This window comes from Leucoraja erinacea, chromosome 26 (genome assembly GCF_028641065.1).
Source record: "Leucoraja erinacea ecotype New England chromosome 26, Leri_hhj_1, whole genome shotgun sequence".
Classification (NCBI taxonomy): domain Eukaryota; kingdom Metazoa; phylum Chordata; class Chondrichthyes; order Rajiformes; family Rajidae; genus Leucoraja; species Leucoraja erinaceus.
Window position 1 is genome coordinate 20,919,006 of NC_073402.1, and position 25,041 is coordinate 20,944,046.

At 44.6% G+C, this 25,041-nt stretch overlaps 2 protein-coding genes across 4 annotated transcripts in view; one reads left to right on the forward strand and one right to left on the reverse strand.

The window, feature by feature from the left end:
- Positions 1-25,041, reverse strand: part of rsrp1 (arginine/serine-rich protein 1) — a 238,176-nt gene that overhangs the window by 190,192 nt on the left and 22,943 nt on the right. The window lies entirely within an intron of this gene.
- ldlrap1b (low density lipoprotein receptor adaptor protein 1b) overlaps positions 17,722-25,041 on the forward strand; it is a 44,292-nt gene continuing 36,972 nt past the window's right edge. The window contains exon 1 of one of the 3 annotated variants that reach the window (XM_055656326.1): positions 17,722-18,002. In XM_055656326.1, coding sequence (XP_055512301.1) covers positions 17,804-18,002 — 199 coding nt within the window. In that variant the 5' untranslated portion in view covers positions 17,722-17,803. The remainder of the gene's footprint in view (positions 18,003-25,041) is intronic. The other 2 variants (XM_055656328.1, XM_055656327.1) reach the window with 2 other exon arrangements.

The following is a 25,041-nucleotide window of genomic DNA, read 5'->3' on the forward strand; positions in this document are numbered from 1 at the left end:
ATTTAAATATTGTGAGTTGTTTTGTGCATAACAGATTCCAACCACCCACAGTACGGAAAGAAAATTCAACCATATCCACTTTAAATCTGGAAGTAACTGCAGATGCTGGTTTAAACTGAAGATAGACAGAAAGTGCTGGAGTATCTCAATGGGACAGACAGCATCTCTGGAGAGAAGGGATGGGTGACATTTCGGGTCGAGATTCTTCTTCAGATTCAAGTCTGATTCAACTAAACTGAAGCCTACATCTACATCAGCCTCTTTGGCTGCGTGGAACAACCCTTGCTCCAAACCTAGTCTGACACCCCTAGTCTGACACCAGCTATATAAAGTAGACAGCTGGGTCCCATCCTGGGTTCAGTAGCTCATGTTAGAGAGAGGATGAATGATGGTGATGAGGGTTGGCTGGCAATCGTTGCTGGTAGAGAGAGGGTGAGGATTGCGAGTCGAGGGGCTGATCCCCCGAGGGCAGTGCGGATCACCCAGTCACACATCAGTGTACCAGAGAGTAATTGGTGAGAGGGAACGTGTATGGATTGGAGACTGGGGAATCGGATGAAGAAGGTTGGCATGGTGGGTAGATGTTGACATGTTTAGTGGACCTCGTGTCTGTGCCCAGGAATCGGGTGGGTGATGGGAGCCAGGGCTGGGTAATCCATCATGTGTGGGCATGAGGTGGGAGTCTTGGACATTTAGAGGTCATTGATTGCGGCAGGCGGTGTGAAGATGGCAGAGGTTGCTAGAGCATCTTGGCACTGTTTGGTTCCATATGGGTTAGCAACTATGTAAAAGATAAGCTTTACCCCTTGATATTTAGCTCTGGACTGGATTCAGAGAAAGCAGGGCAATGAAACACAAATTAGCTGAGATTACTCAGCACCAGATGATCTTCATAACCATATGTATTCAATTCACCCAATGACCCCTTTAATGATCGCTGCATAGAAAATTACACTGTTGCATGTGTATAGATGTGTCCAAGTCCAAGGAGGAAAGCACATGGTAGAAATAAATTACTGCAGATGCTGGTTTATACCAAAGATTGACAAAAATTGCTGGAATAACTTAGCGGGTCAGGCATCATCTCTGGAGAAAAAGGATGGGTGACGTTTCGGGTCAGAGCCCTTCTTCAAATTTAAAGCAGGGGATGGGGGGCTACTGGTGTTATAGTTATAGTTTAAATTTAGTTTTAGAGATACAGTGGGTGGAAACATGCTCTTCAGACCACCTAGTCCGCCACAACCAGCGATCTCCCCATATACATTGAAACTCCGTACAAACAGATCCTGCACCCATTGTCAGGATCAAACCCAGGTCTCTGGTGTTGTAAGGCAGCAACTCTGATGCTTTGCCATTGTGCTGCCTGTGAATGTCTGAAGTATAACTTTGATACTTTTTCCAAGCTATCCATTCCAAAATAAATTCTAATGCTTGCTTTGCCTTTTAAAGCCTTTATTAACATGCATAGTGTCCTGGCATCTCTATATTTTTCTGCAATTTGATTTCTATTTCGCTATTTTGTGCCAGAGTTGTATGTTGCTTATGTAACAAAACTTCCTCTACTACCCTAGAGTCATCAATGTTTACACTTTGTTTAGTTAAGTTATTGCTAATAATAAATCCAGATGTAGAAATGGGCCAGGGACTCGATTTTAAATTACGAAGCTGGAAATCAAAACAGAATAATTCTCCTTGGAGAGAAGATATAGCAGGAAATAAGAAGTTTTTTTTAGTTGATCTAAATATTTAAAGTGTTGAAAAGATATATAGCATGATTTAAAAGACGTTTGGACAAGTACTTGCAAAAGGATGGTTTAAAGGGATGCAGGCAAACTGATTAATCTCCTTCGATCCATAGATGCTGCTGCACCCGCTGAGTTTCTCCAGCACTTTTGTCTACCTTCGATTTTCCAGCATCTGCAGTTCCTTCTTAAACAAACAGATCAATCACCTTGGTCGGCATGGATGCGTTGGGCTGAAGGGCCAGTTTCTGTGTTGTATAACTGACTCTGTAAACATCGCCTCAGTTCAGATGTGATTGTAGAAATGTGAGCACAAAACTCAAGTGAAAAGTTTGGAAGCCCTTCTCCCTGGCAAAGGTAATCAGTGGGGGAAAAAAAAGGCAAGCAAATATCTGAGTTGGGAAAATTGAAAATAATTTGGTAAAGTATTCTTTGTAGGTCTGAATTCTGCAACTCCCTATCTGACAGCATTGTGGGAGTTGCTTCACCAGAAGGACTGCTGTGCTTCAAGAAATGCTATAAGTGATTCAGCGAAAGGCTTTCACTTAAGCTATAAGAAAGACGAAGGAAAGGTCACATGGGAGCAGTTAGTGTTTGGCCGTGGGCATTGAACACATGAGCATTTCTGGCAACTTGTGGCTTACAGCGAGGTGAAAATCACTTGTGGGGGCCAATGGTAGATTTCTCCACATCACCCTCCCCACGACTCCTTGTAGGAAGTTGCAAAATAATTGATCGGGCAAATAGTTAAGACTGACAATGTCTTTTAGTTGCTGTTTTTGGTAAAAGGGTGATTTATAATTGTTCCCATTCCCAGTTAGACTGCTGATCCTAAGGTCAAGTGGTCCCAGGTGTAGTTCTGATGTCCTTTGAGGCAGCAAGTTGTATGAGGCAACATTAACATCTGCAGTCTCATAACTACTAAAATGGACAAATTGGCCTCATCTTCCCAACATCTACTGCGTGAGAAACCAGGGCTAAAACTTCAAATGTAAATGAAGTACTTCAGTAATAATTTCCCTACAACATTTTCTGCTGTCTTGCTCAAGAAAGCTAAGCTAGTAAACATCGACTATTAATACTGCTTCTTGGATGACCTTCCAGAAAACATCTGGTACTTGAAGGATGCCATAAAGAATCCTCCCAGAGATGATGTACCAAAGAAAGTAAAACCCAGCCTCCCCGAGCTTGAAAAAATAATGCACTAATAAACTTGTAGCAGGTTATATATAGCACTGCACATGGGATTCCTTGATAATATACTGTAGATGTCTCCAGAGTATTTTGCTATTTTCATTTACCATTCAATTGCAGAATCATAAAAACATGCAAAACAAACTGGCCATTTGGCCCATTGTTCTCATGCTGGCTCTTTGGAAACATTTTAAAAATGTGTCTGATATTTCCCCAAATTTTCTTTACTTTTCATTTCAGTTCTCTTCCCTTGCTTGTGGTGAGATTGAAGGAACTGGTTGTACACGAGTGCAAGGAGAGGTGTGGAGACAGCTGATCCATTAACTGAGCTTTCATGGTTACCAACATGGGGTGAGAATTGTATAGGGACCCTTCAGCAGGTCTGTGGGGGGGGGGGGGGGGGGGGGGGAGGGGGGCGAGGGGGGGTAGTGTTCATAATGGGGTAGCAATAAATGTCCCACACGGACACAGGGAAGCCGTGTATTTATCCAAGCAGGAATCAAGCCTGGTAATGCAACAAGAGATCAAGAAAGTTGAGGAGAACCGGGGTCTTTGAAGAGTGATTTCAGTTTCTACAGGAGGGGTGGGGTTAGGGGGTAGTTGGAAGGAGGTATGGAAACAGGAGCGGATCTTGACGTGTGATCAGGAAAAACAAAATGAATGTGAAAGGTTGAATTAGAAATGGCTGGGATTGACATCAACCAACTTGGGGCGTGGTGAGAGGAACTTGTTAGATAATATATATTTAGGGTAAACGGACTGCTGGTGAGAAAGCTTGAAACCCTTAGTTTAAATCAAATTGACCTTGGAAAGGTTATTTGGTGTCCCCTTTCTTTGCTAGTAAATCTCTTCTGCTTCTGTCCTAATACCGCACTATCCTTCCTGTGGCACTGAAAGCAGCCACAAAACCCCAGCTGTTTATAAACATTTGCTTTTGCTGTCTGCAGCTCTGTTTATAGACAGCAAACCTGTGCACCTTTTTGTCAGCCTTCTCGGCATGTCCTTTCAACTTTTAAATATTTGAACTACATCCACCCACAAATCTCTCAGTTCCTGAATCCCTTTTAAATTTGTGCTATTATTGCAAATTTCCGTTCTCCATTCTTATATCAAAAGATGTCACTTTGCACTGCTCTACAGTAAAAGTTGTTTTGTGTGAGTTTGTTCTTTCGTATGCCCCTAAGGTCTATTGCTGTCCCCTCCTTTTCTAAGTTTCATGTTCCCCGCAAATGGTTACCTAGTCGGGGTCATTAATAGATAACAGACAGTGTGGTGCCCCGATGGAGAACACAACTGTTCAAGCCCCATCACCCCCATTCCTCCACCCGCCCCAACTCCCATCTGAGAAACAGGAAATTCAATCTCCTGGCTTTATGTATTCTCCATATGTTGCAGCCTCTCGGTCTATTTGATTTGCAATCATGACATCTTTTCATTCGTTTATTAACTAATTCCATCAAGTTAGTTAATTGCAGGGTCACCATTCATTATATCCATGCTTTGTTTTCATTTATTTACTTTTAAAATGTCCTAACAGTGATCATTTTGCCCCAGAATATAGCCTCCGGAAATTTCCCCAGTGCATATGTTGGATTGATTTATCCTGTAGGCTTGTCGCCTCCCTCTTTTTGAACACCAGTGTAATATTCAGAATCTACTCTACTCCCGTATGTAATGAGAGCTGGAATACTGTGGCCAGTGCCTGTAATGCCCACCCTTCCTCCTCCAGCAACTAAGATTCATGTCATCTGGACACAGTGTCTTTTCTGCTCTTCCAAAGCTTTTAAATAGCCTATCCAGTGTCACCACTATCTCCTAGAAGGATGAGAGGGTTTCTTATTGAAACATATAAGATTGTTAAAGGTTTAGGCATGCTAGAGGCAGGAAACATGATCCCGATGTTGAGGGAGTCCAGTACCAGGAGCCACAGTTTAAGAATAAGGGGTAAGCCATTTAGAACGGAGACGAGGAAACACTTTTTCTCACAGAGAGTTGTGAGTCTGTGGAATTCTCTGCCTCGGAGGGCGGTGGAGGCCCGTTTTCTGGATACTTTCAAGAGAGAGCTAAATAGGGCTCTTAAAAATAGCAGAGTCAGGGGATATGGGTAGAAGGCAGAAACGGGGTACTGATTGGGGATGATCAGCCATAATCACATTGAATGGCGGTGCTGGCTCGAAGGGCCGAATGGCCTACTCCTGCACCTATTGTCTAGTATTCACAGCATCTTCTTCTCAAGAGTCCAGAGTGTTTTATTGTTATATGTTCCAAAACAGAATAATGAAATTCTTGCTTATAGAGAGGTAAGCATAGTTTAGTTTGTCTGGTGTATCGAGATACAGTGAAAACCTTTTGTGAAAAGCTTTAATAAGGAAGGTCTATATATTTTTTTTTAAATCAAAATTTTGGAAAGACAAAAACAATGCCTCAAGTCCCTAGTGCAATCAAGGCAGTTCGTAGCTTGGAGTTTGTAGTTGTTGGGAAGAAACCACTTCCGGATCCTGAACGATACACTTTTCATATTCCTATACTTCCTTCCTGACGGCAGGAGTGAAATGAGTGTGTGGCCTGGGTGGTGTGGTTCTCTGATGATGCTGGCTGCCTTTTTGTGGCAGCACCCCCTGTTGATCTCTTCGATGGTGAGGAGGTCAGTACCGATGATGAACTGGGCAGTGTTTACAAGTGTTCTCACGTGAAGGCTGACAAAGTAAACCTTGCTTTTTAAATGTCATGAAAAGATCACCTTACCGTACTCTTCCTCTAACCATTTATTTAATATTTATATCTCTCGGTTCCTCTTTACTGTAACGCAATGTTCCATTTTTTGCATTCTCGTTACTCCTCTTATTTCCTTTTTCATAATACAATAGAGAACTAAGACAAAACAACCAAGGTGTTATTTGGCTGGGTTCTCCATTGGGTAATGAACCCTACACGTGTCATCAGCCTCCTCTCTTTAGATATGTTGGACTGACAACCAAAGGCCTGCAAAGACACAAAAAAGCTGGAGTAACTCAGCGGGACAGGCAGCATCTCTGGAGAAAAGAGTTATTCCTGCTTTTTGTGTCTATCTTCGGTTAAAACCAGCATCTGCACTTGCTTCCTAACCAAAGGCCTGGTATGTGACGAGGCGTTGTATCGCTAAGAGGACAAACACAGCTTTGCTAAGATGAGTGCTATTGCTGTTGCCCCAGCAATGCCCTTTCGTTCTTTTATTCAACACAAACATTTCTTGATTGTTTTTGTGCCTGTAGTGGCATCTCCTCTCACCGTCAATACAATGTTGTTAGATCTTCTGTAGCATTATTATTATTTGTGGCAGAAATGCCCCTTTTGCTAACTTCCTCCCCACTAATTGACACGTTGGTTATTTGTGCCCTTTTTGTAATGTCAGCAGCAAGATCCCTAACAGTCTGTCCGGCCTGCACATGCAGTTGGAAAGGCTTTTCTCTAATTGCTATTAGTTAATAGACAAAAAGCCATTTAGGAGGTGAGAAGAATGTCTTTGATGGTAGAGAACTCACAAAGGCTGTGGAAGTTTGGTCACTGATACAGCCACGAACGATGGATTATTTCAAATTAATAGAATCGGAGGAGATGGGGTTAGAGCTAGAAAGTGGCGCAGTGATGAGAGCAGCCATTATCTTGTCAGATGGTTGAGCTGGCTTCTGCTTCTGTTTTTGACCTTGTTGTGAAACAGTGACTTCACTGCTACAAATCCATTTGTTCTTCACATCTCTGATCTCCCTTTGGTACATTTTCTAGTGGCTCAATGTAATTTTGCTGGTCATTTAATCAACCGTTTTCAATATTTTACCACATTTCTTTTGTTTTAGATAGATAGATTCTTGATTAGTATGGGTGTCAGAAGTTATGGGGAGAAGGCAGGAGAATGGGGTTAGGAGGGAGAGATAGCTCAGCCATGATTGAATGGCGAAGTAGACTTGATGGGCCGAATGGCCTAATTCTGCTCCTTTCATTTATGACCTTTTGTACCTGTACATCATCCCGTCTCATTTTCCTTGAATCCACCTATGATTTATTCCAATTTTAACAATGTGTCCTCAACTAAAACACTACCTGCCACAGTGTTGCCTGAGCTGCAGTATTTTCACTATGTTTTGTTTTGGCCTCAATCCATTTTTCTGTCCATTAAATAATGTTGTGGGGGCATTCAGTCAGTAATGGGCCATTAAACCTATTCTTTGCAAAAACCTATCAACAGCTATCTTAGAGCAAGGTTATTAATGGCAGACGTTAGAATATACAAATGTGAACACCATGATGATATAATATACTTCCTTTCCTAAATCCACTGGTTGATGGGGAACAAATGCAATTATCAGGATGTAGAAACAAATAGCTGCAGATGCTGGTTTACACCTCAGATAGACACACAGTGCTGGAGTAACTCAGCGGATCAGGCAGCATCCCTGGAGAAAAAGGAGGGGTGACTTCTCAAGTCGGTACCCTTTCTCAGCCCAAAATGTCATCTATCATAGAGTGATACAGCATAGAAACAGGCCCTTCAGATCAACTTGCCCACACCGGCCAATATGTCCCAGCTACAGTAATCCCACCTGCCAGCATTTGGTCCATATCCCTCCAAATCTGTCCTATCCATGTACCTAACTGCTTCTTAAATGCTGGTATAGTCCCTACTGCAACTACCTCCTCTGGCAGCTCGTTCCATACACCCACCACGCTTTGTGTAAAAAAATTCCTATTAAATCTTTCCCCCTTCACCTTAAACCTATGTCCTCTGGTCCTCAATTCACCTGCTCTGGGCAAGAGACTCTGTGTATCTACTCTTATCATTTTTATTCTCTCCAGAGATGCTGCCTGACCCGCTGAGTTACTCCAGCATTTTTTGACTATGAATGTAATTATCAGTTTGAGTTCTTACACATCTTTACTTGTGACATATCATCACATTGACACCAGTGTAACTCGGTTTCATTGCTATTTCCTCTTGTGCAATGTTGCGGTGGCTAGTGTGCTGCCCCACTAAACAGAGAGGGATGCTGGGTGTAATTCTGCCCCCTGGTGCTGCTGTGCACATGTGGAGTGTTCACCGACTCTCTGTGACTATGTAGGTTTCCCTCTAGTCCACAAATTTTCTCCCACATCCTGAAGACGTGGTGTTGATGTACATTCCCCCTAGTGGCAGGAAAACTGGGAACGTTGTGAGAGAGAATGGGTTATAGGAAAATAAGTGGGACTAATGGGATTGCTCTGAGAGATGGCATAGACCTGATGGGCCAAATGGGCTCTTTCTGCGTCATAAGGAAATAGGATGTTGTTTCTTAAATATCAATGGGTATAGCTTGAAGGTAGGAGGGGCAACGTTTAAAGGGAATGTGTGGGGTTGAGTGTGGTGGGTGCCTAGACTGCAATGTCAATGGTGGTGCTGGAGGTAAATACGATAGTGGTGTTTAAGAGACTTTTAGATAACAATGCAGGGAATGGAGAGATATGGATCGCGTGTAGACAGGGGAGATTGGTTTATCTTGACTGCAAGCTCGGCACAGACATTGTGGTTCCTGTGCTGTACTTTTCAATGTTCTAAGGTTAACATTTGTATTAATAAATTATGGTATAAAATAGAAGAAAAAGCAACTGATCTAACTTGTCTGCTGTTCAAGGATTCCATAATTGGTGCATAAGCAATAACAAATTCCCAATTTTCAGAATGTAGAAATGAGGAACTGCAGATACTGGTTTACAAAAAAAGTCACAAAGAGCTGATGTACTGCAACTCTGTCGGTCTGGCAGCATCTCCAGAGAACATGGATTGGTGACGTTTTGAGTTGGGACTCTTTGGCTGTACCTCTCGAATCCAGAGTGGGGGTGGGGCAGGATCCATCATCACCCCTCTCCTATCCTCGAGGGACAAGTTAAAGGTAAGACTCGCGTTCACATTTTGTACGTGGCATCGACCTTTAATCTGTTCTTGGTGAGCTGGATCACAGTATGCTAAAGCAAACAGGATAGCTTTGCTCTGGAACCGCTGGTGTGCTGCCAGTACTGCGAAGGCACTGCCAGACTGTGTGAATAGAGGGCAGTTGGCAAATGCTCAATAACCCTGATGTGCTCTCAGATTAACACCAGCCCATGGTCAGGAAAGGTTCAGAGGCCACCCGCTAAATCAAACGATGCAACCTGAGAAGCAGAGTTCCATACAATCTTCACATCTGCTACGTTTTCTTTGCAATCTTCAAACCTTCTGGGTTCTGAAGCTGACAGAACTTGCTGCAACAGGACAAAACATCATCACTCCGCACAGGTTCTAACCTGCCAGACTTGCTGTTTCAGCATTGCTCTTTGTTCAATCTTTACCATGTATGCATTTTACTCGTTATTATCACATAAGTGGGCCTTCTTGGCAAGCGCAATGTTTATTGCGAAACCATAATTACTTCTATTTCAGCATTTTTGCTATGGCAACTCTAACTGACATTTTCTCCACGTGCCTGTGTTTCTGGAACTGACAATGATTGGGGGATAAAAAAAATATTTTGCAGAATTAATGAGCTCCAATTAAGCCACCATAACTAAGTATAAACAAAGTACGTATATCCAGTGGCAACTCTCCGTGTCAAGGGATTAGCCATGCAAGATTGAGAAAAATATTGTGACTGTACGTTGCTGCAAGCATGGATGTTTAGATGGCAGTAAAGCTTCGAATAGAACATCCTTTGTTGTAAAACAGGTACAAAGTGCTGGAGTAACTCAGCAGGTCAGACAGTATCTCTAGAGAACATGGAGAGGTGACATTTTGGGTCAAGACATGAAATGTCACCCATCATGTTCTCCAGAGGTGCTGCCTTACCTGCTGAGTTACTCCAGCACTTGGTGTCTTTTTCTGTAAGCCAGCATCTGCAGTTCTTTGTTTCTATCCTTTATTGAAGGCAGTAATCCTCAATTCAGTAGTGATGCTTATTTCATGAAGTCATTGCCATAAAGCATATGCAGTTCATAAAAGTGTTCTTATACTTGTGTGCAAGAGAAATGTCTTTCGTCAGCTGCTTGTAAATCTTCGGGATTCTTCATAAGTCATAGGAGCAGAATTAGGCCATTTGACCCATTGAGTCTACTCTGCCGTTCAATCACGGTTGATCTATCTTTTGCTCTAAACCCCGTTCTTCAGCCTTCTGCCATAACCCTTGACACCCACACTAATCAGGAATCTGGCAATCTCCGCCTTAAAAATACCCAAGGACTTGGCTGTCTGTGGTGATTCTCTGCCCAGATGCCTCTGATTTTGATGAACAACACGGCAATGGATTTTTGGCCATGTAGGGAATGTGCCGATTGCCTGGGGGTTAACTTTTGATTGCACTTGGTACACCAGCATTCAAAAGCCAGTATTGCTATTTTAGTCCTTTTACAATATGAAACCAGGGAGCTATTTCATATTAAAATTATTGGTCTCAATATCAAATGAAACCCACAATGTGATCCTTGGATGGACCCAAAATGCTGGAGTAACTCAGCCAATCAGGCACCATCTCCAGAGAAAAGGAATAGGTGGCATTTCGGGTTGGAACCTTTCTTCAGACACATATTATATGATCAGCAGAAGCCAACTTTAATTTGGCGCATTGAGAAATAAAAAAAACTGCAGATTATGTAAATCTGAAATTAAATCAAAATGGCTGGAAACACAAAGCGGGTCGGGCAGCCTGTTGGAAAGACTAACAAAGTTGATGTTGGCAAGGCATCATGTTCTGCAGTTGATGTTCTGCAGTTGATGTTCTGCAGTTTGTCAAACAAATTTGAACCAAAGAAGATAGTTTCAGTGTGAACTAATTGGTGGCACCAGCAATGGCTGCCTTGCCAACGGTCTGTCTGTCCCTTCCTTCTTTGTGTTTTAATAGTATGGTTTAAATGTATGTTTTTAGTGTTCTTTACTTGTGCAGCTAGCTCCAGTGCTCACTACATTATTCAACCTCTCCCTGGACAAGTCCGTGGTCCCTGCCTGCTTCAAAAAATCCATCATTGTACCGGTACCAAAAAATGCCTCCCCAGCCTGCCTGAATGACTACCGTCCGGTGGCCCTTACCTCGGTAGTCATGAAATGCTTCGAGAGGCTGGTGAAGAATCACATCTGCGCCTTCCTCCCTAGGAACATGGACTTGCTTCGCACGTCCGACGGAGATGGACAATTTTTTCCCATTTGCACCCGCTCTATCGTATCTCCATCTACGTGACTGCTGTTCATAGACTACCTAACCTTCAACACGATAGTCCCCAGGCCGGGAGTTGGAATTGGGGCCTCAACACCTCCCTGTGTGCCTGGGTCCGACTTTCGGGAGCTCCACCCTGCGGGGGATCGCCCCAGGGTACGGCCCCCTATTGACTTGTACACACATGACGCGGAGCCCGAGAATCTCTTTGCTGATGACAGGGGGTGGGCCTGATCTTGAAGCCTACCAACTGATCTAGCACTGGGTGCTTGAACATGGGAGCTTAACTTTAGGAGGGCACATCACAGACGACACTCCATTGAGTTCAGTGATACTTCAAGCCACAGGAGCTTTGATGACCACCCTCAGGTGGAAGGGCAAGCAACCGCCCCAATTGAGGCGTGAGTTTCGATCGCCAGTCTTCTATGCGGGGAAAGCATTTGTCCGGGAACATTACGAATTACTGCCGGACAAGAAGGCGGGAGCTTAGTGATTCGCCCCGAACGCACTATGGGACTTCACTCACCCCCCCCCTGCAGAAAATACAACAGGAGGTGCAACTCCAGAGCAAACAAAATCATGAGGAGACCTCTTGCACCCCTGCAACGGACTGTTCCAGCACAGTGAGGAAACGCCTGTTGGGAATCTGCTGTTTCTTCCCAGAGGCAATGGACTGTTTTCTCATGTTCTAACTTTTTCCTTCTATTATTTATTATGTAAAAAGAATATGTAATTGTGTTTATCTTGTTGCTTTTTTTGTCGTAACAAAAGTGCGCATTGCCACTTTCATTTCGGTGTATTGTGCAAATAAATCTTGACTGTACTTGTTTTATTGGTACATGGTCACACGGAGATAAAGACCTTTCTGAAACCTTAACATTGAGGAGTTGAGACCGATAGCTCCACTGCGGGGAGCCTCACTTTAACATCGCGGAGCCCGCGATTGCCAGTTGGGAAATCATGAAGCTCCAACCGTTGCTTGTGGACTAAATGTTCTCTATGAAGAGGGCTTCAGGAACTTCAAGCCATTTGTAATGTTATCATAATATCGATAATCATATTTGGGGCTCGATGCCATAAATCAAAACGAGGAGAAAATATATCATTTTTGCTTCCAACACTGTGGTGGATGTTTATGTTAACTTTCCTGTAATTGTGTGTGTTACGGTGATTTGCAAATAAATTGGTACACGTAAAAGACCTTTACCAGTTTATTGCAGTGGAAACGAAATTATAAATCCATTTGTGGAACCAAACACAATTTGCACTAGATTATATCATTGCTTCCAACTTTAGTTTGTTTGAGAATTTTTAACAGCACAGAAAAAGGCCCTTCGGCCCACTGAATCCGTGCTGACCAGTGATCCCCGTATACTAGCACTATCCTACCCACATGAGACAATTTATAATTTTATCAAAGCCAATTAATCTTCATATCTTTGGAATGTGGAAAGAAACCAGAGGTCCCGGAGAAAACCCATGCGGTTACCGGCAGAACATATATAAACTCCGTACAGACAGTGCCCGTAGTCAGGATCGAACCTGGTTCTCTGACGCTGTAAGGCAGCAACTCTACCGCTGTGTCGCTGTGCCACTAGACCTCCCAAAAGCTCAGATAAATCATATACAAGAAGAGATGTATCAGCAGAGCCATCTCCATCATCAAAGACCCCTACGACCCATCGCATCACATATTCTCCATCCTGCCATCTGGGAAGAGGTACAGGAGCATTAGCTGCAAAACCAGCAGGATGCTCCTCAGCTTCTTCCCGCAGGCTATAAGACTGATAAACGGACTTTGCCCCCTGCCAAAGTATCGCGCACCAACCATCAACCTGGACACACTGCAGCAGAGCCACTGTCGTGCCGCTGCCGATCGGAATGCCTGTTGATGTTTAGTAGAGAGTAGAGTGTTAATTTGTTCATGATATACGTATTTTTATTTCTATTTATTTTTACTGCACACTGAATGGACACTGGTTGAGCAACGTTTTTTTGTTTCCTCTGGGTATGCGAGTACTCAGGAAAATGACAATAAAGATATACAATACAATACAATACAATACAATACAATAAAAAGGAGACCTGCTGCCTCACAGCACCAGTGACCCGGATTTGCTCCTGACCTTGTTTGCTGTCTGTATGGAGTTTGCACGTTCTCCCTGTGATCGTGTGGGTTTTCTCCGAGTGCTCCAGTTTCCTCACACATCCCAAAGACGTTGGTTTGTAGGTTTGTGGCCTCTGTCCTTAGTGAATAGGATGTGAAAATGGGATAATAATATATGGGTGATCGGTGGTCGGCATGGGCTCGGTGGGCCAAAGCGCCCGTTTCCATGCGGTACCTCTGAAATGAACTAATATAATATTGACCTTAAAATAGCACTGGCAAAAGGATTGCTAGTATTTTGCTTGAGTGTATCACATTTCATCTGAAGTGGTCAAAGAAACATGTTGATAACAGTGTAGCTTAAAAAGAAACTTTTAAAATTATTTCCAAATGTTTATACTGGTATAGACTGGTGGAACAGTGTGTAACAATGTGAACTATTTGCAATGCCTCTGATCTTTTTGGGATAGACTGAAGATTTCAAAGGTGCAAGGGAGTGGGGTAAGTAAATAGTAAACAGAGCAGTTTGGTCATATTGTTCATACAGTGCCACCATTGATTTAGCACAAATGAATCGTCAGAATAAGAGCTGCTACATTACAGTGCCAGAGACGTGGGTTTATCTTGACCTCGGGTACTGTCGGTGTGGAGTTTGCATATTCTCCCTGTGACTGCATGGGATTCCTCCGAATGCTCCAGTTTCCTCCCACATTGCAAAGGTTGTAGGTTAATTGGCTTTGTAAATTCCTCCTAGTGTGTAGGGAGTGGATGAGAAAGTGGAATGACACAGAACTGGTGTGAACGGATGATCAATGGTTGGCATGGACTTGGTGGGCTGAAGGGCCTGTTCCCATGCTGTATCTCCGAACCAAATCTCAGGAAATAGAAATCAAGAAGACCAAAGACAGTGGACAACTTTAAAAATCCAGGTCTAACAATCCCACCTGGTAAATTTGTAAATTGTCCCATATGTGAGATAGTATTAGCATGAGGGGATCACTGGTCGGTGCGGACTCCATGGGCCAAAGGGCCTGTTTCCACGCTGTATCCCTAAACTAAACTAAATGGTTGCAGGATTGATCTGAATTGGTGCAGAATTGTTTCTCAAAGAAATTGATGCAACAACAGCAAATTTAATACCTATGTAACCAATCACTAAAAACATACAAGTACATTTCTTCTAGTTGAGATTAACGCACTCACAGTGTTTGCTTCTCGGGTGAAGGAAAAGATCCTATGGTGTTATTTTGCAAAAGCAGTGTGTCCCACTGTTTGTGGGAGTTTGCTCTCCATAATCTGACTGCCACATTTCAAATAATACAACAGTATTGTACTTTTACAACAATAATACTTTTACAAAAAATGTTATTGACTATAAACAGCTACTGTAAGATTGTGAACAAAAGGAAACATTGTGTTTGCGTATGTCGGGGGCAGTGTTGGTTCTCATTGTGGAGGCCAATTCACTGGATGTTATCAAGAGAGAGTTCGATATAACTCTCGGGGCTAACGGAATCAAGGGATATGGGGAGAAATCAGGAACGTGGTACTGATTTTGGATGATTAGCCATGATCATATTGAATGGCACGAAGGGCTGAATGGCCTACTCCTGCACCTATTTTCTATGTTTCTATGTTATCCTGCCCAATAGTGCATTCATGTAACCCCCACAATATATGTCTGCTGTGGTCATTGCACAGTAAAGCAGTCCTGAACTACCTTATTGCTGACCCTTGGTCTATCTTTGATCGGACTTTACTGGCTTTACCTTGCACTAAACACACTGCAAATGGCTCGATTGTAATCATGTATTGTCTTTCTGCTGACTGGTTAGCACGTGACAGAACAGAAAAGCATAGAAGCATGCCCTTCAGCCCACCATGTCTATGCCTACCCTCAGCCCACCATGTCTATGCCTATCCATACTAACCCCACGTACCTGCATTAATCCCATATCTCTCTTGCCTTGTTCATTCAGGTACCTGTCCAGATGCCTCTTTAAGTGTTGTTTCTGCTGCTTCCTCCACCATCTCCTTTGGCAGCTCGTTCCAGATACCAGCTATTTGTATGGGAACATACGCTGGCTATAACTTCCAAGCATCCTTCAGCTCCATAGAAAAATGACTCGGCCCATCTAATCTCTCCCTCTAACTCACGGGCGGCATGGTGGTGCAGCGGTAGAGTTGCTGTCGTCCATTGCCTGCAGCGCCGGAGACCCGGTTTCAATCCCGACTATGGCTGCTGTCTGTACAGAGTTTGTACGTTCTCTCCATGACTGCGTGGGTTTTCTCCAAGATCTTCACATCCCCCCCCACCCAACACTCCAAAGACGCACTGGTATCAAGCTTCGTTGGCTTGGTGTCAATGTAAACTGTCCCTAGTGTGGGTAGGATAGTGTAATGTGCGGGGATTGCTAGTCTCGGACTCAGTGGGCTGAAGGGCCTGTTCCCGCGCTGTATCTCTAAACTAAGCTCAAGCCCTTCAATTCAGACAACATTCTTGGGAATCTTTTCTGCACTCTTTCTATCTTAACCACAAATGTTCTGGAGTGTGGCAACCACAACACGATACTCCAGTGTGGCCTAACCAACTTTTTGTATAACTGTAACATGACATCCCAACTCTTATACTCAAAGACGGCCAATGAGGCAAGCATTCCATATGCTTTTCTCACCAGCCTGTCCATCTGTCTTGCCACTTTTAGAGAACTATGTACTTGTAACCCATGTCTCTCTGTTGTACAACACTCCCCAGAGCCCTGCCATTCACTGCGTATATGTCCTGCTCTGGTTTATCTTCCCAAATGCATGGCTTTTCACTTGTGTCAGTTAACCTCCTTCCCCAGTACCCTTGTCCTCTTTCCCAGTTATTCTATTCCCCTTTGGAACTCGAGACAACACAATACCACAAGGATAGACACAAAGTGCTGGAGTAACTCAGTAGGTTAGGCAGCATCTCTTGAGAAAAAGGATTTGTGACATCTGGGTCAGGACACTTCATCAGACCCGACCTGAAACGTCACCCATCCTTTTTCTCCAGAGATGCTGTCTGACCTGTTGATTTACTCCAGTCCTTTGTGTCTATCTTTGGTATAAACCAGCGCCTGCCGGTCTTTGTTTCCCCATACACCGTGGTCCACTATACTGCCTATTTTAACGTCATCTGCATATTTACTAAACATGCCTTCAACATTCTCATCCAAATTATTAATAAATGACAAATAAAAGTCGACCAAGTGCTAATTGTTCTGGCTCAACACGGGCCACAGGCCTCCATTATGGAAAATTATCACCATCTGCCTCCTACACCAGGTCAATGTTGAATCCATACAAAATAAAGACACAAAGTATCACAGTACACAGTGGGTCAGGCAGCATCTCTGGAGAACATAGATAGGCAACGTTACAGACTCACCAATTATGTAAGGTACACAAAAAAGCTGGAGAAACTCAGTGGGTGCAGCAGCATCTATGGAGCAAAGTAGACAGGCAATGTTTCGGGCCAAAACCCTTCTTCAGACCAATTATGTATCCGTTCATAATTCACCAATTATGTATCTAATTGACTTTCTCACCTAAATATGAAATAACAAGAAACTGTAGATGCTGATTTACACCAAAGAAAGACACAAAATGCTGGAGTAACTCAGCGAGTCAGGCAGCATCTCTGGAGAACATGGACAGGTGATGTTTTGGGTCGGGCCCTTCTTCAGATCTCATAATTCCGATTTCTTCAGTTCTCCAGAGATGGTGCCTGACCCTCTGAGTAACTCCAACACTCTGTGCCTTTCTTCACCCTGAATTTCATGTTCTAACTATCCCCACCAGTGCACCGAGAGGCACCTTGACAAAGGTCTTGCTCATAACGATATGGACAAAATCGGTTGCCCTGCTCCCATCATGGTGATCATTTAAAAAAAAGACAATGAAATTCGTGAGACCTGTTGTCCCTGTCATTGCACATTGCTTGCAAAGGTCATAAGTGATAGGAGTAGAATTAGGCCATTCGACCCATCAAGTCTACTCCGCCATTCAATCATTCCTCCCTGTCTGAAGAAGGGTTTCGGCCCGAAACGTTGCCTATTTCTTTCGCTCCATAGATGCTGCTGCACCCGCTGAGTTTCTCCAGCATTTTTGTGTCCATTCCTCCCTCCTAACCGCATTCTCCTGCCTTCGCCCCATAACCTCAGACACCTGTACTATTCAAGAATCTATCTCTGCCTCACAAATATCCACTGACTTGGCCTCCACAGCCTTCTGTGGTAAAGAATCCCACAGATTCAATAACCTGACTAAAGAAATGTCTCCTCATCTCCTTCCTATAAGAGAGCAGCCAGATTAAATCCCTGGAAACTCCACCAGCGCACGTCATCCACCTCTAGCGATGACACACGCAGACACAGGTTTTGAATATCCGCCCCGTTAAGCAAATCGGGGTTTTTAACCAAAGATACTAGAGCAGGAGCCTTTGGTCTTTCCTGGCAATGTGCAGACGTGATGTGAGGGGCGGGCGGCGTCAAGTACTTTACATATATGTCACCTCCCCTGAACTGTGCCGAGGGTTGAGAAAGTTTATGAGAGGAGGGCAGAGAGAAGACAAGGCGCGGCCGGCTCGGAGCGCCCTCTGCACAAACCTCCTGCTCGGCTTCATTGTGTTTCAGGAGGAGGAAGAAGCTGTTAGTAATAATATGGATGCTTTAAAATCAGCCGGACGGGCGATCATTAGGAGTCCCAGCATCGCGAAACAAAGCTGGGGGAGCGGTAAACACAAAAGTAGGTTTATTTACAAGGGCGAGGCGGGGCTGTGGCGTGGGGTCGTGTGGAGGGGACGGGGGGTGGTGTGGGGGTGGAGAGTTGGGGACGGGACTGGTTTTGTGTGTGTAGGGGTCTGGGTGTGGGTCAGAGAGGCCGCGTTACCGGGAACAGGACGCCGTGGCGTGCGATCTTTGTTGGAGAGCGCTGGCAATTTCTCTTTCAATCTTTCCCTCACTCACTCTTTCTCTCCCTCCCTCTCCTTTCTCCCTCTCTCTCCCCATCCCTCTCTCTTTCTCCCCACTCCCTCTCTCTCTCTCCCCCTCTGTCTCACTCCCTCCCTCTCTCTTTCTCCCTCACTCCCCCCCCTTCCCCTCTCCCTCCCTCCCTCCCTCCCTCGCACGCAACCTGTTCTGTGGCGAAACTTTCCAGCAGTGTGAAGGCGTGAGTGAGTGAGTGAATGAGTGAGTGAGTGAGTGAGTGAGGGCGCGCTTGCAGCGGGAGGAACCTCCAGCGTGTCCCGCGGTTGTTTCCCAGCGTGTGAGTAACAGACCAGGAAACTGACAGCTCCGCCGCTGGTTCCTTGACCCGCGATTGCTCTGTAATGCTGCGGCTACCAACCCGGCCCGACTCACACCGACATTTCATGGTTATTGCCTTAAAAAAAAACTAGAAATCAAAAAACATTTTTTGAAGGCGCCTCCCCGAGGCTGCCCTGCTCCTCCCCCCCCGGCTGAAGCGCTCACCTACCAGGCAGGCAGCGAGTGTTGTGGGCCGGGGCCGGGGGAGGAATCTCAGTTATGTCCTCGCCTGTCTCCAACCTAGTATAGGCACATGCCCAGCTATTGATGTTCACGTTCATTGCAGTTCTTGGAACCTATGCGGGGTAAAGTTGCTTGTGTAGGAAGGAACTGCAGGCCGTGAGATAGACACTAAATGCTGGAGTAACTCAGCGGACCAGGCAGCATCTCTGGAGAGAAGGGACGGGTGGCATTTCGAGTCGAGACCCTTCTTTCTGTTGAGGGGAAGGGACGGAACTCTTTCAGTGGGAAGAGTGGTCCCGGCCTGAAACGTCCTCTGTCCATTTCCCTCCCCAGATGCTGCCTGACCTGTCGAGTTCCTCCAGCACTTTGTTTTATTTTGCTCCAGATTCCACCTGCAGTCTCTTGTGTCACCCTGTAAAGTTGCCGTCTGCCATTCACTTTGTAATGTGCTGGCGGGCAGCTAGCTCAACTGGTATCCAAGCTGTAGACTACTATGTTGAGGTATGCTGTAATAATGTCAGTGTTATACCCTCTGTAGTATTTCGGATGAGAAGCTGTTATTGTGGTTTACTTTGCTCTGGCTTGTGTGGCCAGCTAGGAAGGAATTGTGTTTTTGTACAAAAAATGGTGAGGCGGAAAAATGCTCAGAATGGTCGTGGAATCAGTTTTTTCCTTTTTCAATTTCAAAGACATTCTTGCCATAGAGGGAGTACAGAGAAGGTTCACCAGACTGATTCCTGGGATGGCAGGACCTTCATATGAAGAAAGACTGGATAGACTCGGCTTGTACACGCTAGAATTTAGAAGATTGAGCGGGGATCTTATAGAAACTTACAAAATTCTTAAGGGTAGATGCAGGAAGATTATTCCAAATGTTGGGGAAGTCCAGAACTAGGGGGTCACAGTTTAAGGAAAAGAGGGAAGTCTTTTAGGACTGAGATGAGAAAATCATTTTTTACACAGAGAGTGGTGAATCTGTGGAATTCTCTGCCACAGAAGGTAATTGAGGCCAGTCCATTGGCTATATTTAAGAGGGAGTTAGATGTGGCCCTTGTGGCTAAAAGGATCAGGGGGTATGGAGAGAAGGCAGGGATGGGATACTGAGTTGGATGATCAGCCATGAGCATATTGAATGGCGGTGCAGGCTCAAAGGGCCGAATGGCCTATACTCCTGCACCTATTTTCTATGTATCTTTTCAGATGTGATTCACCACCCCCCCCCCCTCCATTCACATCCCCCATCTCCCTCCCTACCCCCATCGCCCCATACATCTGCCCCCTCACATCCACCTATCTACCCCCCTAGCATTCCCCCCATCCACCCCCCCCCCACCATCACCCCTTTCCCATGTCCCCCTCCCATCTGCCCCACCCATTCTGCCTCCCCCGCTCTGTAGGAACAGTAAACTGGCAATTAGGCTGAAGGTTTCCCCACAGCAAGCGAACCAACAAAAATAAAATGTGAATTATAATGAACATATTCATTTTTAATTGAGTTTACTGTACCTGGGGCATCGCTGATCGCCCGTGTACAGAGCCGGAGGAACATCACATCCAAAAAGGGGAAAGTGACCCCCCCTGCCCATTACATAATTCTTGGCATTTTCATGTTTCTTCAGTTGCGAACTTTATTCCTTCAGGGATTGAAATAAAGATTGGGGTGTGGTTAAAATAGCAATTGATATAATAACGTAACCAAATGAGGAAAAAAACTATTGTGCTTTGAATGTGGAATTCATTGTGTTGCACTCTCCACATTTGCATTTTATGGGGCAGAGAATTATATTTTTGGCTGTAATTACATCTGCACTTTACACTATAAACCGTGCATCGGATTTTCATTTTGCCGATTTACTACAGGAATAATCCATAGAAGAAGAAGAAGAAGAATAAAGGGTGGCAGTTGTATTAGTTGCTTGTGCTAAGTCTGGCATTGTGCAGAAGAACATAACGTGACTGACACAAACTTCTCAACTTCCACACTTGGGCATGTGTCAATGGCAGAGTTTGTTGTCTGTTTGGTAGAGGCATAATCGTAAGGCATTGGGGTTTTTATATTGGGCAGCTTACAACCCAGCAGTATGTTTCTCTAACTTTAAGTACCCTTGCACTCCCTCTCTCTCCATTCCTCCCCCCACCCTAGTTGTCGCACTAGTTTCATTGCTGACCTGCTGAGATTCACTGTTTGTATTACTCGTTATCACCTTCCCCACAGCCAACAATGGACCATTGTGGGCTCCACCTAAACTTGATCATCGTTGCTTTCTGCATATCTTTCATTCATTTGTTTCCTGTGCCTACTATGCCTCTCGTTTTGTGCTCCCCTGCCTCTTAGTCTGAAGAATGGTCTCGACCCAAAATGTCGCCCATTCACTTTCCGCAGAGATGCTGCCTGACCCGCTGGGTTACTCCAGCCTCTTGTGTGTATCTTATTCTCAATACTGGGCCATCGTATTTTCTGTGTTAAGAAGTGATGGCGTGCCAGCTATCTGTTCCAACCGATTATTCCGATTGACTCAGCTGCCCACAGCAATACATAAGCCTTTATAGCCATTCCTAAAATATCTGAATTAATGACGCCCAAGGCTGCTGCTAATGAGATTTTTAAATGAAGCTGAGAGTGGATCAGTAAGCCTGTGGCTTTAGAGATTCGTCAAGTATGCTCTGTTCGGAACTGTTTTCAGGATTTTTGGAGTATTGTCCATTGGAGAAAGGTTGTTGTCTGACTCAATTAAGAGTTGTACAGCGTAGAAACAAGCCCTGTGGCCCCCACAAGTCCTTGCTGAGGTGCCCACATCCATCGAAACATATCCTATCCATGTACAATATTTGTTCTGCACTTTTGTAAATTGGTTTACAGTATATGTTCTTGTGAACTTTAGTTACAAGATGAAAAACTAGTAGTGTTTGTTTCCTGCATTGCTAATGATAACACGTTTTTTTTTCTAAAACATTCTGTATATTTAAAATAAACAGGCACAACTACAAGGTCTTGTCCTTCAATTCATAATCCAATAAGTATGCACAGAAGTACGTTGTAAATTCCTGCAGCTGCTGATTACTCCGTTAATAATGTTCCGAGGTGCTGATTGAGAGAATTAAACTTGCGTGAAATGTGTAAAAAGCCAGGGTTAATTGTCATGAACAGCTAAAGGAGCACCTTACATGGAAGTTAACTCCGCCAGTGCAGTAGTCCGCCAATGCGCGCTGGATCATGCACCCGGGAACTAGAATGAGCGTTAAATTCACAGCTTTCAAGTTCAAAGTAAACTTGTACTGAAGATAGACACAAAATGCTGGAGTAACTCAGCGGGACAGGCAGCATCTGTGAAGAGAAACAATGGGTGACGTTTTGGCTCGAGACCCTCTGTCACCCGTTCCTTCTCTCCAGAGATGCTGCCTGACTCGTTGAGTTACTCCAGCGTTTTGTGTATACCAACGGTGTATACCAACATCTGCAGTTCCTACCTATACGTATAGTTGTACTGACTGTAGTAAACAGTGTCAGTAAGTTTGACTCTAGTTTATTTGGGGAGGGAATGACGTGAGGCAGAATAACTTTTTATTTTAGTATTCATGTGCAGGAGATGTACAATTTAAAAATAACTCAAAAGAGTTATGCTGGACGTCTGTAAATGGAGGTTGGGTGATGGTTGCATCCGGCCTCAGTGCATGATACTTGCATCAAAACACACTCTTTCTGTTTAAATTTACTCCATTGGAACTTTATCACTCAGTAACCTGTTGGATAAGATGCAAGGTTTTTTCCCCATAAAAACATGTTCCATACATCTCTTTAAACATTGCCCATCTCACCTTAAATGCCCTCTAATCATTGACATTTTCACCTTGGGGAGGGGGAGGAGGGGGATTTCTGACTATCTATCCTATCTATGTCTTTCATAATTTTATGTGATTCTATTATGATGCCCTTCAGCCTTCAGTGCTCCTGAGAAAAAAATGCCCAACCACCTTTTATAGCGAATACCCTCTAGTCCAGGCTGCATTCTGGTGAATCTCCTCCGCACCCTCTCCAAAGCCTTCAGCTCCCTCGTGTAATGGGGCGACCAGAACTGCACACAATACTCTAAACGCGGCATGGCCTAACTAAAGTCCGATAAAGCTGCAGTATTTTTCTGTCATGTCCTGTCTTATTCACTACCGAGAATAAAAATCTTTCCTTCCAGTTCTGTATGTACCAGGATTGGGGCTGCAGTATCCCTTCAAGGAGATTATTTCAGTCACGCTGAAAGATTTATAGAACCATGTGATGGGCGATTAGGTATTAAAAGCTTTTATTCTGTACATTTTTAAACAAAGCGTTTGTTTATATTTGGCAATTTTAATTTCAGATTTGAAGTTTGGCTTAATGCGACTGGGGTGTTATTGTGACATAGCTTTGTCTTGGAATTCTGGAGGAAGCTAATGATGCGACACTTTAGCAGTTGATGCCAATTATCTTAATAAATTAGTGCAAAGTGTTGGCCATCTTGGCACCCAGGGCAAATTGGCTAACGTCAACACACCTTCCTTGAAGTATTATATTCCCCCAATCATAATGTGTGACCATACCAACTGACATGTAGAATCAGGGGTCGGTAGCCTTCAGCCCCGGCACGAATGTGGCCCGTAACCCAAAATCATCCGGCCCACAGACTTCCTTCATCTCCGGTACCTCCCGTGCCCGAGGCGTGGTGTCGCAAGGAGGCCTGCGCTGGCGGCTGCAATTGCAGAGCGGGCCCGAGCTCTGGCTGTACCGATCCCGCGCAAAGTCGCCGGCACGGCCGTGCACCTTCTGTGTCTGGGCTTCACTGTCGGGATCGGGGTGGTCAATAGGCCGGGGACGAGTGAGTGACAGTATTGGAGCCACCGCCTTCAGGACAGAGCCAAGGCAATGTTTGTGAGCGCCCGTAACTAGGGGCCAACGTCCACGAAGGGGTGGGATCCATGTGAACACGTGATTTGATGCCTGCCTTCCGGGGCGGGATGGGAGCAGGATCCGTGTGAACACGTGGTAGATGTGGCCCGCCATCTGCTCACGGACATGTGTCCTGGCCCCTAGGCAGAACAAGGTTGCCGACCCCTGCTGTAAATGTTCTCAATACAGTACAGTTCAGTGAGTGAGTCAGTGATTGCGGCAGCATTTGGTAATGGTTGTGGAATTGGACGACGCTGCAGTTTGGTGCTGATTGCTCAACATTGCATCGCCATTACTTTCTAGCAAGGAGGTGGCCAGATACAAGTTCGGCTTGTAGGTCAGCGTGCTTGGGCGGTGATTGAACTGGCAAACCAGAAACATAAATGAAGTCATGTTGCAGTTTTATCGGACTTTGGTCAGACCACATTTGAGGTATTGTGTGTGGTTCTGGTCGTTCCAATACAGGAAGGGCGTGGAGGCTTTGGAAAATACCCCCACAACGATGGCCACATTAGGGGGGGATTAGCTACAGGGAGAGGTTGGACAGACTCGGATAGTTTTCTCTGGAACACGGGACGTTGCAGGAAGCCCGGATAGAAGTGTATACAATTATTAGAGGCACAGATGGGATAAACAGTCGGAACCTCTTTCCCAAGAAGGAAAAAATAAATACGAGAAGGTGCAACTTTAAGATGAGTGGGGCAACGTTTAAAGAAGATGTACGGGGCAAGTTTCTTACACAGAGGGTGGTGAGTGCCTTGAACGTGCTGCTTGAAGCAGGTACATTAGTGGCATTTAAAATACTTTTGGAGAGGCCTATGGATATGGGTTCTGTGCAGGTGTTGGTTTTGGCACCATGTACAGCACAGACATTGTGGGCAGAAGGGCCTATTCTTGTGCTTTACTGTTCTATGCACTATGTCATATCTTTGAGAATTTTTTGAATCCAAGTAGAATATTATAAATGGTAATTTATAATGCAGATGCAGTTCTGATTAAAATTCCAAACTGTGGAGCAGTCCCCTGGTTGTTCTGTCCTATCCACTACTAGACCCTGCTATCGAAGAGCATGTTTTCCCCCATTGTTTGGCATTCCGCATTTAAAAAGGCCGTGAGAATAGTGTTTTGTTTCAGTTGAATGGTTTCTTTCTTCTCGCAACTTGGCAGCGGCTCAGGCTGTGGAGCTGCTGCCCCCCACGTCCAACAAGCCAAGTTCAGTCCTGACCTTTGCTCTTGTTTGTGTGGAGTTTGCAAATTCCCTGCATTCTCCATGTTCCTCCCACAACTTAGAAATGTGCGAGTTGGCAGGTGAATTGGCCGCTGTCAATTGTCCCGGCCTGTGGGGCTGAGTAAATGGGAATGCGCGGAGAGTAAGATG